The 16688-nt window shown below is 44.0% G+C and overlaps 1 protein-coding gene across 2 annotated transcripts in view; it reads left to right on the top strand.

Moving 5' to 3' along the window:
• LOC130355867 (bone morphogenetic protein 8B-like) overlaps positions 1-16390 on the top strand; it is a 189023-nt gene extending 172633 nt beyond the window's left edge. For both annotated transcript variants that reach the window (XM_056556649.1, XM_056556650.1), the window contains one exon: positions 15959-16390. In XM_056556649.1, coding sequence (XP_056412624.1) covers positions 15959-16108 — 150 coding nt within the window. In that variant the 3' untranslated portion in view covers positions 16109-16390. The remainder of the gene's footprint in view (positions 1-15958) is intronic.
• Positions 16391-16688: the final 298 nt, after the last annotated feature.

Below are 16688 nucleotides of genomic sequence, written 5' to 3'. Positions count from 1 at the left end.
GGGCAAGCGTGCAGACCAAGATGGCGGCGTCCCGCACTGACTCGCGGGCCACTCCCTCTGACGAGGAGGCAGCTCTAGCTTGCGAAGATCTTACTCCAGCGGCCATGTTCAGCCGCATCAAGACTCTATTCCAGTCTGAACTCGATAAAGCCGTCACCGATATCACTTCTCAGATACATGACCTGGGGCAACGAGTGGTGGACACAGAAGCCAAAGTGGATGAGCTGGTGGACACCGTGGAGTCTGACAGACGCAATATTGAGGATCATTCTGCTCAACTCCAGGCCCTAGAACTGAAACTAGAGGATCTGGAGAACCGCTCACGCCGAGCGAACTTGCGCATAAGGGGGCTGCCTGAGGAAGCTACTGACCTCTCTAAAATTGTCACTGCAATGTTCTTTGAATTAGCTCCCCAGCTGGAGCCGGAGCTCCTACGGCTGGACCGAATCCACAGAGCGCTGGCCAGGCCTAAGAACTCAGACCTGCTGAGAGACGTCATAATGAAGCTCCACTACCCAGAGGTGAGAGACATTTTATTGCAAGCTGCACGAAATTTGTCCACCTTACCGGGTCAGCCCCTTTCTGTGCGCTTATACTCAGACCTGGGGCCAACTACTCTGGCGCGTCGCAGAGACTTTCGCCCGATAACCCTGGCTCTGCAGAGAGATGGAGTGAAATACAGGTGGGGTTTCCCATTCTCCCTCACCTTTCAGATGAATGGCCGCACTCATACGGTTCGAACCCTCCCGGATGCTAGAGCTGCTCTGGTCCGCGAGAATGTTGCAGTGCTGGATCTCCCTCCGCTCCCTCAACGCCCTGGACGCCCCGCACGGATATGGCAGTCAGTCGCCAGGGCCCACCGATCTCCACCACCCGAGGCTCCTCCTGACCCGCTGGGCTGATTTCCTTGTACTGGTTGGTGAACCCCCTCATCCTGCCACTGCCTTACATGCTATCTTTGCATAATCGGGGACTCCTGGTCTTCCTCGGGAAGAACTTTTTATTTTTATTTTTGCTTTTTCAGAACACCCCACTGCCCCTAGTTTACTTTTTTGGAAGTGGTGCGTATGCACCGTGGTGCCTGGGTACTTCCCCCAACCACAATTTTTTCTAGGTGGCACATCCACTCCCTATACTTTGGCACTGACTTGGACAGGTCTCTGTCGGCCTCTTTCTATGTATATTGGGCTGGCTCAGCGTGGGACTATGGCGCCCCCCCCCCCCCCCCACCCTGATGAGGGTACTTGGAAGTAGGGCAGACCATGCTTTTTGGTGGTCTGTCTTTCCAGGCTCTATGGACTTTCAATATGTTTTTTATTTCTGTTTGTACAGTTTTTTTTAGTTTTGTCTGTTTCATGGTGTGCGCCTCTATGACTCCCTTATGGAGCTACAGGGTACTGTATTTCGGTTCACTCGGGGTGGTGACCCAGTATGATCTACGCAATTTTCTCCCTCTACTGATGGGTGGGTGTTATATTATGCAATCGTCTTGTGTGGAGTCATGAGTGAAGTGCTTTCTCATAATGTGCGAGGATTTAATTCCCCACCGAAACGTAGTAAAGCTTTTAGAGCTTACCTAGTTCATGCTCCGGCAATCATCTGCCTGCAGGAGACACACTTTACGCCTGAATCCCACCCGACTTTTTTCCACAGGGCTTATACCAGATTTTCTATGTCCAATTATAAGACGAAATGCAGGGGTGTAATGATATTGCTGCATAACACATTTCCTTTTCAAGTCCAGGAGGAACGATTGGACCCTGAGGGGAGGTACTTAGTGCTTTGTGGATTGTTGTATGACAAACGGGTATGCATACTGAACACTTACGCCCCTACTGACTCTCCCATCCCCTTTTTCCAGAGAATGTGTGACATGCTAGACACTTTGACATATGACGTTTTATTGTGGGCGGGAGACTTTAATTTAGTCTTTAATGGTAAATTGGATCAGTCTAATCCGACTCCTTTCCGTAGGTCCGGAACCCAACAGCGCACACTCTCCTCTCTGTTTACCTCACACTCTCTAGCAGACACTTGGCAAGAATATAATGGTTCTACCAGAGGCTATTCATATTATTCTCCCGCACAAGGGCACTACACTCGTATCTACTGGATCCTAACCAATACCACATCCTTGCCCCAATTGTTGTACGCTAGACATGTTGTCACACCCTGGTCGGACCACGATATGGTACTTGCAGAATTTAACTTTATGAACCCCCTCCGATCCCCCTTTCGGTGGCGCCTCAATGAGGCGCTACTTACCATTTTCAGAGTAAAGCAACAATTGTCAGATGATCTTTCCTCTTACTTCGCCACTAATGTTAGTGTTGATGCGGACCCTAAGTGGGTTTGGCTGGCCCATAAGCCCTTTATTAGGGGCCGCATTATTTCCCTGGCCACCGGTATTAAACGGGACAGGACTCAGACCCAGGTAGCGCTAGAAGCTAGATTACATAGCCTTACATTTACACACCAGCAAAACCCGTCGCTGTTTCTTTATAGGGAGATGAGAGATACCAGAGTACAATTGGATGCTCTTTTATCCACTAAGGTAGAGAAAGCGTTGAGGTGGACGAAGGCGTCCTACTACAGGTATGCTAACAAACCTGACCGCTTGCTGGCTTCTATGCTGAAACGCACTACCACCTTCAATAGGGTACATAGCTTGCAAATACGCCCTGGACTGCGTACCTCCCACCCTTACAAAATAGCCTCTGCTTTCCACTCCTTTTACTCTAATCTCTATACTGAAACTTCTCGCCCCGCTTCCTCCACGGACACTCTTCGCTCTTTTCTGTCTTCTATTCCCCCCTCCCTTCTCTTTCTCCTGATGCCAGAGAGTCGCTTAATGCCCCTATAACGGTAGAAGAGATTGAACATGCTATCTCCCGCCTCAAGGCTGGCAAATCTCAGGGGCCCGATGGATTGTCCGCGGCCTACTATAAAAAGTTCGGACCATTGTTGATACCTCATTTACTGAACCTATATAATTCCTTAATGTCCTCCTCTCCCCTTCCTTCTGAGTTTTTGGACGCACTTATTACTGTGCTTCCCAAGCCTCACAAGGATCAGTTGGATGTGGCTAATTACAGACCGATTTCCTTGCTTAATATTGATTTGAAATTGTTGACTTCCATTTTGGCGGCCTGCCTTAATAGATACCTGCCAAGCTTGATACATTTAGACCAAGTGGGCTTCATACCGGGCCGTCAGGCTCCTGATAATATTAGGAAAATTGTCTCCATCATACAATGGTCGCACGCCCACTCTGTCCCTATGTCAGCAATATCTTTAGATATAGAAAAGGCCTTTGACTGTGTCTCTTGGCAGTATCTGTTTGCGGTCTTGACCAAATTCGGAATTTCTGGACCTTTTGTGAGTATTTTGTCTCATCTCTACTCCTCTCCTAAAGCTTTTCTTAAACTCCCATCTACCTCTCCTCAGCCTATCTCCATCGGCAGGGGCACCAGACAAGGTGTCCTCTATCTCCGGCTTTATTCGCCTTGGTGATGGAACCTCTGGCCGCTAAAATCAGAGCTCATCCGGATATTCGGGGCGTTGTGATTGCTTCCTCCGAATACAAGACTTCATTGTTTGCTGATGACCTACTTCTGACACTTACTGAACCTCTGGTGTCCCTGCCGAACCTTTTCTCTTCTTGATTCCTTTTCCGCTCTCTCTGGTCTTCGGGTGAATGTCTCCAAATCAGAAATCTTGCATTGTAATGTACCAGAACACCTCAAGGACCTTATTGCCCATAATTTTAAATTCCAGGACGCTTCCCGAGGCTTGAATTATCTAGGAGTTAAACTCACTCAATCTGTCTCCTCTTTATACCAAGGTAACTATACTCCTTTGTACACCTCTATTCGCTCTGACCTGGCTAAGTGGGATTTTCCTTATCTGTCCTGAACAGGGCGAATAAACGTGATTAAAATGGTGATTTTACCCCGGATTCTATATTTATTTCGTTCCCTTCCCATACCGGTAGTCAACCGTGATGTTCGAGCATTGCAACGGGACGTTTTTGCCTATATTTGGGCACATAAACGCCCCCGTATAGCGCGCTCTATGATGCATTATAATAAAAAGGTTGGTGGTCTGTCAGTCCCCAACTTACTTAAGTACTATTACGCTGCTAGGCTGGCTCAGCTCGCACTAATTAACCGAACTGAGGGGACTCCTCGGTGGGTCAGGCTTGGAGGATTCTTTACTCCATCCGTACTCTTATAGGGCGTTTATGTGGTCTTCTTGCCCCCTGACTGGTCTACTCCCTTCCTCAGCCCTGGTAGTCTTATATTCGCTGTCTCTCTGGCGTCAGGTGCGCTTCAAATTTCAGCTTCAGTATCCTGTTTCTCCCCTTCTTCCTATTCTTTCTAACCCTCTCTTCCCTCCTGGACTGACCGCACAAAACTTTTCCTGGTGGGTGCGGGGCAAGTTACTCCGCCTACACGATGTACTGGTGAGGCGACAGCTTCCTACACTGGAACACTTTCACTTAGCACACGCACCCCCCCCCCCCCCCCAACGAATTTCTGCGTGCCAGACAAGTTTTCTCCTTCTTTCGCTCGCAAGTCATTTCTCTTGTTGCTATTTCCCCTACTTTTTTTGAATCGAGCATGCTTTTCACACCCGACAGGTTAGGTATGCTCTCCTTTATATACTCTCATCTGAATGCCCCTCCACGAGACGACAAGCTCCGATTCATGGTTGACTGGGAAATGGACTTAGGCTCCACCCTGACATTGTCACAGTGGCAGGACTGTTGTACCACCTTGAGCCGTGGCAGTTGGCAGGTGTCCTTGATGGAGACAGCACTTAAAGTTCTGCACAGAACCTACTTTGTCCCCGCTAAGTTACACGTTATTTATCCGTCAGTTTCCCCTTTATGTTTCCGAAATTGTGGGTTTCATGGGACCATGTACCATGTATGGTGGTCATGTCCTGTGGTCACTGATTTATGGGTTAGAATTTTAAACCTCCTTTCCTCTTTATTTTCGTGCACCGTCCCTAGGACACCTGCCTTCTGCTTACTAGGTTTTAAACCATTGAGGATGCAGTTTAAACCCTTCCGCTTGATCCAGCTGATTCTACTGGCTACCCGCATACATATAGCCTCCCAATGGAAAAAACCTCAGCTGCACTTCAACACTGTGATACAAAGGGTGAACCTCATTATGCTGAATGAAAAGATTACTGCCATTAGAGAGGATTCTGTTGACTGTTTTGAAGAGGTGTGGGAACTGTGGCTGATTCCACACACTGTCCCAGTATGTCTCATTGCTTTTCCTTGTATTAACATCATTTCTTTTTCATACCCACCCTGGATGAACGTCACATGTCTATGTAATACCCTGATTGCTTTGCATTTCATGTGTTTTTTTTCTATGCCTAACTGTAAGTCGTGTACAGAATGTGTTTATCTGTTTTGTTGTCGCTTGGCCTTGTTGGCCCGCGATTTCGCCATCCTTTCGGGATGACTTGCTTCTTTGATGTGCTTTAATTATCTAATAATAGCTTCATGGTTTGACTGTTAAATATAAAATTACCGATGTCTGAGCTCCCACCGGAGTCATCTGCCACCTCCCTGCTAGGACTGACTAAGTTCGGTGGATGAACAGATCAGAAGTGATGTGCCTGTAACCTGAAACGGTGAACGCTCCGCTAAATATCTCCTTGTGTGAAGTTGTAAATATAAAATTCGTTTACTACAAATTCCTTACTGCATCATTACTTTTTTTTTTTTTTTTTAATGGTACCTTACTAAATTCCTAAAAAAAAGCCAGCAGGGAAACTACCAAATGGGCAAAAAATTTACACAGAAAGGTAAAAACAGCATTAAAAAAAAAAATCGCAGGAAAAATCTGTGGCAGTTTTTCTGATTTTTTTTAGACTATCAAAAAAAAAAAACAAAAAAAAAAACAGAACAATAACTTAATGTAATTCTAGCCTAACAATGCAGTTGATTCCTCTATTTGCCTTATGTGATCTCACATTTGTTATCAGATAAACATTCTGTTTTCAGTGATCATACTTTAGAGCAGATATATTTAAATGTCAAACTTTCAACTATTCCAGTTACAGCACATGGGAGGCAATTTTTTTGGGGAAAACATGCTCTTTAATAATTGCACAAAATAATGTTACCTGTCCTGGATGTGTATATTATTGTAGACATGTCTAGTCATTTGTCGTCTAGTTCTATTGCTATGTTTAACAATTTGCAGATAACTTATCACCGATTTATTCTGAAAACATCCTGTTGAAATAAGGCTGGTGAATTGTTTAAACAACAGTGGGGAACATGTAATATTCATTTCAGTCATTTTGGCAAACAATCATTTGTAAATTATATGTAAATGATAGTAAACAATGACAGGGAGGAGTGCTGTCTGCCATAATGTGATAGGCCACATTAAATGTTTTTGGCCTGTATGGCATGGCATGATGGGTTAAATTCAGCTGAGTATTAGCCATTTTGCACAAGTTCCAAAGTTTTTCGTTGCCCTTTTAAAGGGGTACTCCACTGGCCATCGTTCAGAACATTTAGTTATGAATGCTGTATGCGCGCTGTGGGGGTCGGCCACGCCCCCTCTTATAGACTTGCATTGAGGGGTGTGGCTTGATGTCACGAGGGGGCGTGGCCGACCCCACAGCGTGCACACAGCATTCATAACTAAATGTTCTGAACGCTGGCCAGTGGAGTACACCTTTTAATTCTGGCATGATGCTTGTGGGATTGTCCATACAAACAATCCCACACATGATTGATCGGTGTGACTGTGGCCGATAAAAGTCACGTGTATGCCCAGCTTTATTCTCTTCTCCCTAGTAAAAACACATGAATGCACATTTGTATGGGGAGAGGGGGCGGGATCAAGGGGAAAAGTTGCATTTGAGCCACAGCTATTGAAGATGTAGAAGTACCTTCAGTGCATAAAACACTTGGAATAATTTAGCTGCACGTCTTTTGGCTCGGCATTTGTATACTGATACATGGTGACAAGTATTAACTGCTTGCTTGTCCTGCCAGGTTTCTGAGCGAATCCTCCTGATAAGGAATTCAGAGACAGATTCTAACAGAATTCTGACAAGATTCAGGCAAAATATATCAACTCTGAAAAGAGATGACTAGTGGTGAATGGATCTTTTATATCAAACCTCAGAGCTGAGATACATGTGTTACTGATACTCCGAAGTGTTGTCTAGACTCCCATGAAAATCTACACTAAGATAGTCAGGAATAATTAATACCTGGTATCATTGATAAAGAGTTAAACGTTCTGTATCAATTCTGAATCATCCCTTTCATAACTATTGGACGGTATTAGTCTCACTGCCTTCTTTCTCCCCTCTACAATAATCTGCTCATATTTAACCAAAGAATGGAATTTAAAGATAAACTATGTCTATTAGTCTGGCGGTAATAGAACAGGTATGAAACAGTAGTCACTATTGTGCATTGCTATGAAATCTATTATATGACATACAGTAATAGTTCCTGTAAATCAATGCAATAGTAAACATTGGAGCCCTGAGTAAACACATGACCCTATTTTTTAAATATTTCTGCAGAAGGAACAAAGTCACATGCCAGCAATTTTAACCCCTTATGGACACAACCAATTTTTGGCCTTAAGGACACAGCCAATTTTATTTTTGCATTTTCCTTTTTTCCTCCTCGTATCTCAAGGCTATGTTCACATGACCGAAAGTCCGCACAGAGAATCACTAAGCGGACATAATGCAAACTGTGGGGCCCCAGCATAATATGCCAGCGCTATGACCGCACATCTCATAGACAGATGCATTCCATGCGCACTCCGCACAAAGAAGGTTTCGTTTTCATCCTGTATACTTTACGGTAAAAATCATGTTCTCTTTATTCGGTAGGTCAATACAATTAAAATGATATCCATGTTTACATACTTTTTTTTTATTATTGTACAGCTTTAAATAAACAACTAAAACTTTTTAAATAGAATTAGTATGTTTAAAATATTTTGACACAATTTTGGGCTTTTTTTTTTACCTTTACGCCGTTCACCGTATGGGATCACTAACATTATATTTTGATAGTTCGGACATTTGCACATGCGGCGATACTAAATATGTCTTAATTCCTTTTTTTGACAATTTTTTCGGGTAAAATGGGAAAAAGGGGCCATAAAAAAAAAATTATATATATATAATATAGACAAAGAAAAAATAGCAAAATCCAAAAATAATACTAATACACAGGTGCCCGCTGCTGTGGCAAATACAAAATGTACAAAAAAGAAAGTTGCAACAGCACTCTTGGTCAAAAAATGGAGGCTCTTAGCGCACTTTTTGATCAAAATGTGTCCTCCCGTCCACCACGCGGAGGTGGCCTCATGTTGGATGGGACCCTAACATGATAACTCACCTCTGCTGTGCATATAGCCTCTGACTGTGTGACATGTTGGATCAGCCATTGACTAAACAACCTCCAGTCTGAGAGGGGTGGGGTGCACGGCTAAAGAGGGTGCCACACCCCCCAACTTACAAAGTAAAAACAAAAGGAAAAATAGCCAGCACAACAACCTAATACACAGGTGCCCGCTGCTGTGGCAAATACAAAATGTACAAAAAAGAAAGTTGCAACAGCACTCTTGGTCAAAAAATGGAGGCTCTTAGAGCACTTTTTGATTAAAATGTGTCCCCCCGTCCACCACGCGGAGGTGGCCTCATATCGGATGGGACCCTAACATGATAACTCACCTCTGCTGTGCATATAGCCTATGACTGTGTGACATATAAGATCAGCCATTGACTAAACCACCTCCAGTCTGAGAGGGGTGGGGTGCACGGCTAAAGAGGGTGCCACACCCCCCAACTTACAAAGTAAAAACAAAAGGAAAAATAGCCAGCACAACAACCTAATACACAGGTGCCCGCTGCTGTGGCAAATACAAAATGTACAAAAAAGAAAGTTGCAACAGCACTCTTGGTCAAAAAATGGAGGCTCTTAGAGCACTTTTTGATCAAAATGTGTCCCCCCGTCCACCACGCGGAGGTGGCCTCATATCGGATGGGACCCTAACATGATAACTCACCTCTGCTGTGCATATAGCATATGACTGTGTGACATGTTGGATCAGCCATTGACTAAACCACCTCCAGTCTGAGAGGGGTGGGGTGCACGGCTAAAGAGGGTGCCACACCCCCCAACTTACAAAGGAAAAACAAAAGGAAAAATAGCCAGCACAACAACCTAATACACAGGTGCCCGCTGCTGTGGCAAATACAAAATGTACAAAAAAGAAAGTTGCAACAGCACTCTTGGTCAAAAAATGGAGGCTCTTAGAGCACTTTTTGATCAAAATGTGTCCCCCCGTCCACCACGCGGAGGTGGCCTCATATCGGATGGGACCCTAACATGATAACTCACCTCTGCTGTGCATATAGCCTATGACTGTGTGACATGTTGGATCAGCCATTGACTAAACCACCTCCAGTCTGAGAGGGGTGGGGTGCACGGCTAAAGAGGGTGCCACACCCCCCAACTTACAAAGTAAAAACAAAAGGAAAAATAGCCAGCACAACAACCTAATACACAGGTGCCCGCTGCTGTGGCAAATACAAAATGTACAAAAAAGAAAGTTCTTTTGTTTTTACTTTGTAAGTTGGGGGGTGTGGCACCCACTTTAGCCGTGCACCCCACCCCTCTCAGACTGGAAGTGGTTTAGTCAATGGCTGATCCAACATGTCACACAGTCAGAGGCTATATGCACAGCAGAGGTGAGTTATCATGTTAGGGTCTCATCCGATATGAGGCCACCTCCGCATGGTGGATGGGGGGACACATTTTGATCAAAAAGTGCGCTAAGAGCCTCCATTTTTTGACCAAGAGTGCTGTTGCAACTTTCTTTTTTGTACAAAAATAATACTAGGTGCTACTTGCCTTGCTCTCCTGGTAGCGCCTCCATGCTCTGGACACTACGCTGACAGACACAGCAAACCTTCTTGCCACAGCTCGTATTGATGTGCCAGCCTGAATGAGCTGCACTACCTGAGCCACTTGTGTGGGTTGTAGACTCTGTCTCATGGTACCACTAGAGTGAAAGCACCGCCAGCATTCAAAAGTGACCAAAACATCAGCCAGGAAGATTAGGAACTGAGAAGTGGTCTGTGGTAACCACCTGCAGAACCACTCCTTTATTGAGGGGTGTATGGCTAATTGCCTATAATTTCCACCTGCTGTCTGTTCCCTTTGCACAACAGCATGTGAAATTTATTGTCAGTGTTGCTTCCTGAGTGGACTTCACAGTGTGACTTCACAGAAGTGTGATTGACTAGAGTTACATTGTGTTGTTTAAGTGTTCCCTTTATTTTTTTGAGCAGTGTGTGTGTATATATATATATATATATATATATATATATATATATATTTTACACTTTTTATGTCCCTATAGGGACTATCTATAGCAATCCTTAGATTGCAGATACTGAACAGTGCTATACATAGGTATAGCAATGATCAGTATTATCGGCGATCTTCTTTGGTCTGCTCGATGTCTGACCAGAGGAGACCCTGCGATGACGGGTGGAGCAGGTGAGGGGACCTCTGGCCACCATGTTGGATGATCAGATCAGAGCTTGTTTTTTGAACGACCTTGTACGGCACAATGAAAAAACTATTTTGTTTTTGTTGTTTTTACGCAATGAACTTGACAGTTACACTGTCATGTCTATTCTGTGGGTCAATATAAACGATACACATCTTTACATGTTTGTCTGTCACTGAACTACTTTAAACCCTTAAGGACGGACCCATTTTTTACCTTAAAGACCAGGCTTTTTTTTTTTTTTTATTATTTGACATGTGTACCTTTAAATGGTAATAACTTTAGAACTCTTTTTCTGAGCAGAGCGATTCTGATATCCTTTTTTCGTGACATATTGTATTTTATATAAGTGGTGGATTTTTGTTGACACATGCAGCAATTTTTGTGAAAAACTCCAAAATATTGTGAAAAACTGGAAAATTTCTGGCATTTTTTTATGGGGTACACTGCGCGATAAAAGTGATGTTATATTTATTCTGTGGGTCAGTATGATTATGGAGATACCAATTTTATATAGCTTTCTATGTTCTTTTTCCTTTTCTGAGCAAAATTCTTTTTCTGCCATTCATTTTCCAACAGCCGTAACTTTTTTTATTTTTCATCTAACGCCATTGAGTAAGGGCTTATTTTTTGCAGGATGAGCTGTACTTTTCATTGGTATCATTTTTGCGATACGTGCTACCTTTTGATCTTTTTTATTCCGCTATTTGTACCAAAATTGGCGAATTTTGCACTTTTTTTTTTTTTTTTTACGCCACTAACCGTACGGGATAATTTACATTATAGTTTTATAGTACATGTAATTATGGACATTGCAATACCTATTATGTATATTATGATTTGTGTTTTTTACCTTTTTTTGTGATAATACAGGGCTTTTATTGGGAAAGGTTTTTTTATTTATTTTCTTACACTTCATTCCTTTATTGAACTTTTTTTTTTTTTTTTTTTTTACAATTTTACAAGTTATACTATGCTGCAATACATTTGTACTGCAGCACAGTATGACCCAACCAGCTGCACACTGTGCAGCCTGTGCGATCCAGTATGTGGCTGGATCTCACAGGCTTCAGTAGCAGGCAGACAGGAGGTCATGATCTGACCTCCTGCTGCCATAGCAACCAACTGTGACCAGCGATCGTATCGCGGCGCCGCAGTTGGTGAACAGGGGGAGCGTGTTCCCCCTGTCAACACCATAGATGCCGTGATCAGGATTGATCACGGCATCTATGGGGTTAATGCTGCCGGGCAATTACATTTATGCCGTTCACCATACGGGATCATATACATTTTATTTTAATAGTTTAGGCATTTCCAAACAAGGCGATACTAAAGACTATGCAAGTGGATCCCGGAAGAGTGGCAGAGAGGAGGTAAGGGAGCCTCCATTTTTACTCATCGTACCTCTGCCATCGGACTCCAGGTAATTCAAAGAGTATATACAAGCACTGCAACTACAATACTGATCATTGCATCTAAAGGGTTAATGGCGGGCATGATCGCTGATGTCTACCATTAGCGACAAGGTCCCGGCTGACCTGCCATGAATGAAGTGAGTGCAGCTCCTGGGTTCGTTTCATGTTTATGGTGTAAATGTACGTCATAGTCCCAGGCAGGGGCGTACTTAGAGCATTTTGCACCCGGGGCAGACCCTTTGTTTGGCACCCCCCCCCCCCCGCACCCCCCCCTTAATTACACCCTCCTCCCTCCCCCCCTTAATTACACCCCCTGCCAGGAGCGGACTGACAACACTTAGGGCCCACGGATCAAAAAAAAGCAAGGGCCCCTACTATGCGCTGCAGCTCGTCAATCTTCTGCCACGCCCCTATTCCACCTAAATCCCACACACAATAAACTAAAATTTACATATATAAGAAATACTTTAACATAGGTAAATTTCCATGACCAATAATACTGGTATACAAGGAGTAAATATATACCACCACACAATAACTGGATAATTCCACCATAATGTACTGAATAAATCCACTATACACAGACAAGTATACTATAAAGGATCTGTATAAGTGATTATATACAGGACCATATGGTGGTAGATATCAGCTGTACACAGGATGCGTATACCATTACAGTTACATTTTGGGACTCACAATTACGTCTTTTCTGATCAGCGGCATCCTCTTTCCTTTTCTTCTCCGTCTGGATAAGACCGCCATGTGGATCTCTTAACATCTGCAGGAAAAACATGTCAGACTCTGCATTTTTCCAGTGCCCTCCTCTGCACAATCTTTCCATCTATAGGCCCACAAACTGTAATTATGCCCTCCTTGGTGTCCTGCACAGTAAACGGGCAGGTAGGTAGGTAGCCAGGTAAATAGGTAACTAGGTAGGTAGATCAGGAAGCCAGATATGTAGGTAGGTGACAAGTTAGGTAGGTAGGGGGCTAGCTAGGTAGTTAGGCAACCATGTATGAAGGCCAGGTATGTACATAGTTAGGTAGCTGGGTATGTAGGTAAGTAGTTAGTCATCCAGGTATAAAGTTAGGTAGCCCCCCTTCCCTGTAGGTATAGGCAGCAGAGTTAAACCCCCTTTCCAATAGGTATAGGAAGAGTTAACCCCCCTTTCTCCTTAGGTATAGGCAGCAGAGTCTCCCCCCCCCCCTTTCCCCATAGGTATAGGCAGAGTAAAAAAAAAACTCCCCCGTTTCCCATAGGTATAGGCAGAGTTAAACCCCTTTTTTCCCATAGGTATAGGCAGATTCCCCCCCCCCCTCTTCCCAATTGGTATTGGCAGAGTTACCCCCCTCTTCCCCATTGGTATAGGCAGAGTTACCCCCCTCTTCCCCATTGGTATAGGCAGTTACCCCCCCCCCCTTTCCCCATAGGTATAGACAGAGTTACCTCCCCCCCCTCTTTCCCATAGGTATAAGCAGGTACACCCCCCTCTTTCCCATAGGTATATGCAGTTACACCCCCCCTTTCCCATATGTATATGCAGCTACACCCCCCTCCTCCTCATAGGTATATGCAGTTACACCCCCCCTTTCCCATAGGTATATGTAGATACACCCCCCCCTTTCCCATAGGTATATGTAGTTACACCCCCCTCTTTCCCATATGTATATGCAGCTACACCCCCCTCTTCCCCATAGGTATATGTAGAGTAACCCCCCCTCCCCTTCCCCATAGGTATATGTAGAGTACCCCCCCTCCCCCTTCCCTATAGGTATATGTAGAGTAACCCCCCCCCCCTCCCCTTCCCCATTGATATATGTAGAGTAACCCACCCTCCCCCATAGGTATATGTAGAGTAACCCCCCTCCCCTTCCCCATAGGTATATGCAGGGTTAAAAATAAATAAAAAAAGGATGCTCACCTGATATCCCACGCCGTGATCTCCTCAGCTGCAGGGCCCGCATCTTCTCCCCTCCACAGTACAGGCGTCGATGAGTGACGTCATCGGTGCCTGTACTGCGTGCTGCGTGGGGGCGGAGGTCACGTCTCCTCTGTGTAGCTGCAGATGCGGCTCACACAGAGGAGACATCTTCTCCTGTATGTACGTGTATCGCGCATACAGGAGAAGGCACCGCTGTCTGCTGGGGATCTGGAACAAGTGTCCCGGATCCTCAGTAGTGGTGGCGGTGGCGGTGGCTGCGGAGGGTCTGTCCGCCCCTGGCACCCCCCTTGTGAGCGGCACCCGGGGCGGGAGCCCCCCCCCCCGAGGCCCCCCCCGCCCCGGCAGTTTTTTAAACTGCCACTGCAGTTTTTGAGCCAAAGTCAGAAGTGGATCCACTACGAAGAAGTCCCTCCTTTATATTTCCCATTCTATTTGAATAAACTTCTGGCTTTGGTTCAAAAACTGCAGTGGCGGTTTTTCAAAAAATGTCAGAAAAACACCTCTGTGGAAACCTAGCCTAAGTGTGATGAGTGGGAAATGAGAATATACTTCTTCAGCGCAGAGTAGGCCATTTCGGCACGAGTCCCCACTGAACTCTTATATAGAATATACAAAAAAACAAATGAGCATGCAATTTCTCCACCAGGAATGTAGAACCAACCAGGCATTCACAGAATTAGGGCTATATTAGAAAGCCTGAGTCACCAAGTAAGTGAGTGCCGATCTTGTAGTTACAGAGCCTATCACACGGCCCAAAAGTTGGGCAGCATGATCGAATGCTAAATTGTTCATGCTGCCCTTTGCATCAATCAGCCATCGGCCGCACATCCCCTACTACGATGAGCTGACGATGAGTCTGCTGATTTTTGCCATTACTACACAGGGCAATAGACATGTTTGGACGATAATCGCCCTTAGACGTGGTCTCATAAGTCAGATCTTTGACTAAATGACATGATTGGTAACAAAATATGTGCTTCTCACACACACGCCAGAGCTTTTAAGCGACCAGGTTTCATAGTGTATCCTGGGCGTTTATGTTATACTTCATAACTGCTTTACTATTTTGGGCATTATGTATGTATAATGGTCTACAGAATAAAAATGTATTGACAAAGTTCTTTGCTACTAGTGAAGCATAAAACATGAAGATAGCTGTCATTACCGTAAATGTCTCAGGTTTCTACAGAAATAGTCAAACAAGAGAGTTACAGCTTTCCAAAGGAGGCCACCCAAACCCTTTCCCGATTGCAATAATATTACTGCTACTGTGGTCATTGGTTGACTAATCCCCTTGGTCAGAAGAACTTCCTATTCAGTTTAACATCAGAAAGAGCGTTGTTTTTTTGCTCGCATACAAATACACGGTTACATTCAGGATGTGCCTCATTTAAGGGGTGGTGTGTTACCATTTAGTCAACTTCTATCCAGGCTAAGTTAAATAAAACATGAATAGAAGTGGCTAAAACAGTAACAGCAGTGTGCAAGGGTTTATTTTTGTTATTTTTATTTAATCCAGAGAGAGAAAATGAACTGATGAAAACGGACAAATCTGTTCGTATCTTAAAGGACTTTTAGTTTATTACATGAAAGGCTGATCTCATTTTGCCAGAAGGACAAGAGAATCTGATCCTAATAAAATCGCTACAAAGTAACAACACGAGGACAAACCAGCATGTGTGCCTGTCAGTGGTACAGCGGCATGAAGCCCTCTACCGGGCACCGCACCGAGCAGTGCTCAAGGCAAGCTTTGAAATGAGGAGTAATAGGGAATCCAATGTAAACTAGCAAACATTCTGCCAAAGAAAACAGTCAAATAATCTAACTCCTAAATTGCACCCTTCTCATTGAGAAGAATGACTCTTTTTATGAACTGTACATTTTTTTATAGACTCTCTGGGTGTGTCTTCTAAATACTTGTGATATTTATGCTTTGTTTTACTTAAGATATAATAAAGTACTATTACAGATACAGTATTATTTATTATTACAGTGTTTTCATTCTTCAGGTTCACCTTATGAAGCCAGAAAGTGTTCCCAAAGCATGCTGTGCTCCTACCAAACTCTCAGCAACATCAGTCCTTTATTATGACAACAACAACAACGTGATACTTAAAAAGCACCGGAACATGGTGGTCAAGTCTTGTGGATGCCACTGAACAAGATGAAGGATGTGGGGTTGCACTGAGGCAAAGATTTTCTGAACATATTTATGTTACTTGTTAAGATTGTTACATTAAATTAATCATTCAAGAGAACAAAATGCAATGATTAAATGTGATGAAATATAATGGAATAAATTATGATAACTTATTGTTAGGTCAATTGTTAGCGGTAGGGAGTGCTAAACAAAGACATTCAGCCTGTGTATCTGACATAAGGCCTTCAGTATTAGCCCTGTTAACCCACTTCTTGCAACACTGCAAGCTACGATTACAATGCTAGATTCAAGAGATCTGGTCGTGTTATATGAAGAGAAGGATAGATCACAACTTTTCCGTGTCTCTTATGCTGCGATCCGATACTTCTAGAAAGACATATGTGAACCTTGCCTCATGAAGCCAACTCAGCTGCCTAGGACTAGCTGACAACTTTGGTTACAAACATAAGTGTAGGTTTACATCTGCGTCGGAGCTCCTTCATAACTTAGTTTCTAAAAGAAAAAACTGAGCTGGACGAATGGGATCTGTCTGGACTCTCTCAGTTTTTAGCAGGATTTAGGCAAGAAAAAATTATTGC

Source organism: Hyla sarda, chromosome 2, assembly GCF_029499605.1.
Source record: "Hyla sarda isolate aHylSar1 chromosome 2, aHylSar1.hap1, whole genome shotgun sequence".
Lineage (NCBI taxonomy): Eukaryota > Metazoa > Chordata > Amphibia > Anura > Hylidae > Hyla > Hyla sarda.
The sequence above is the reverse complement of the archived record's forward strand: the minus strand, read 5'-3'. Positions and strand labels throughout refer to the sequence as shown.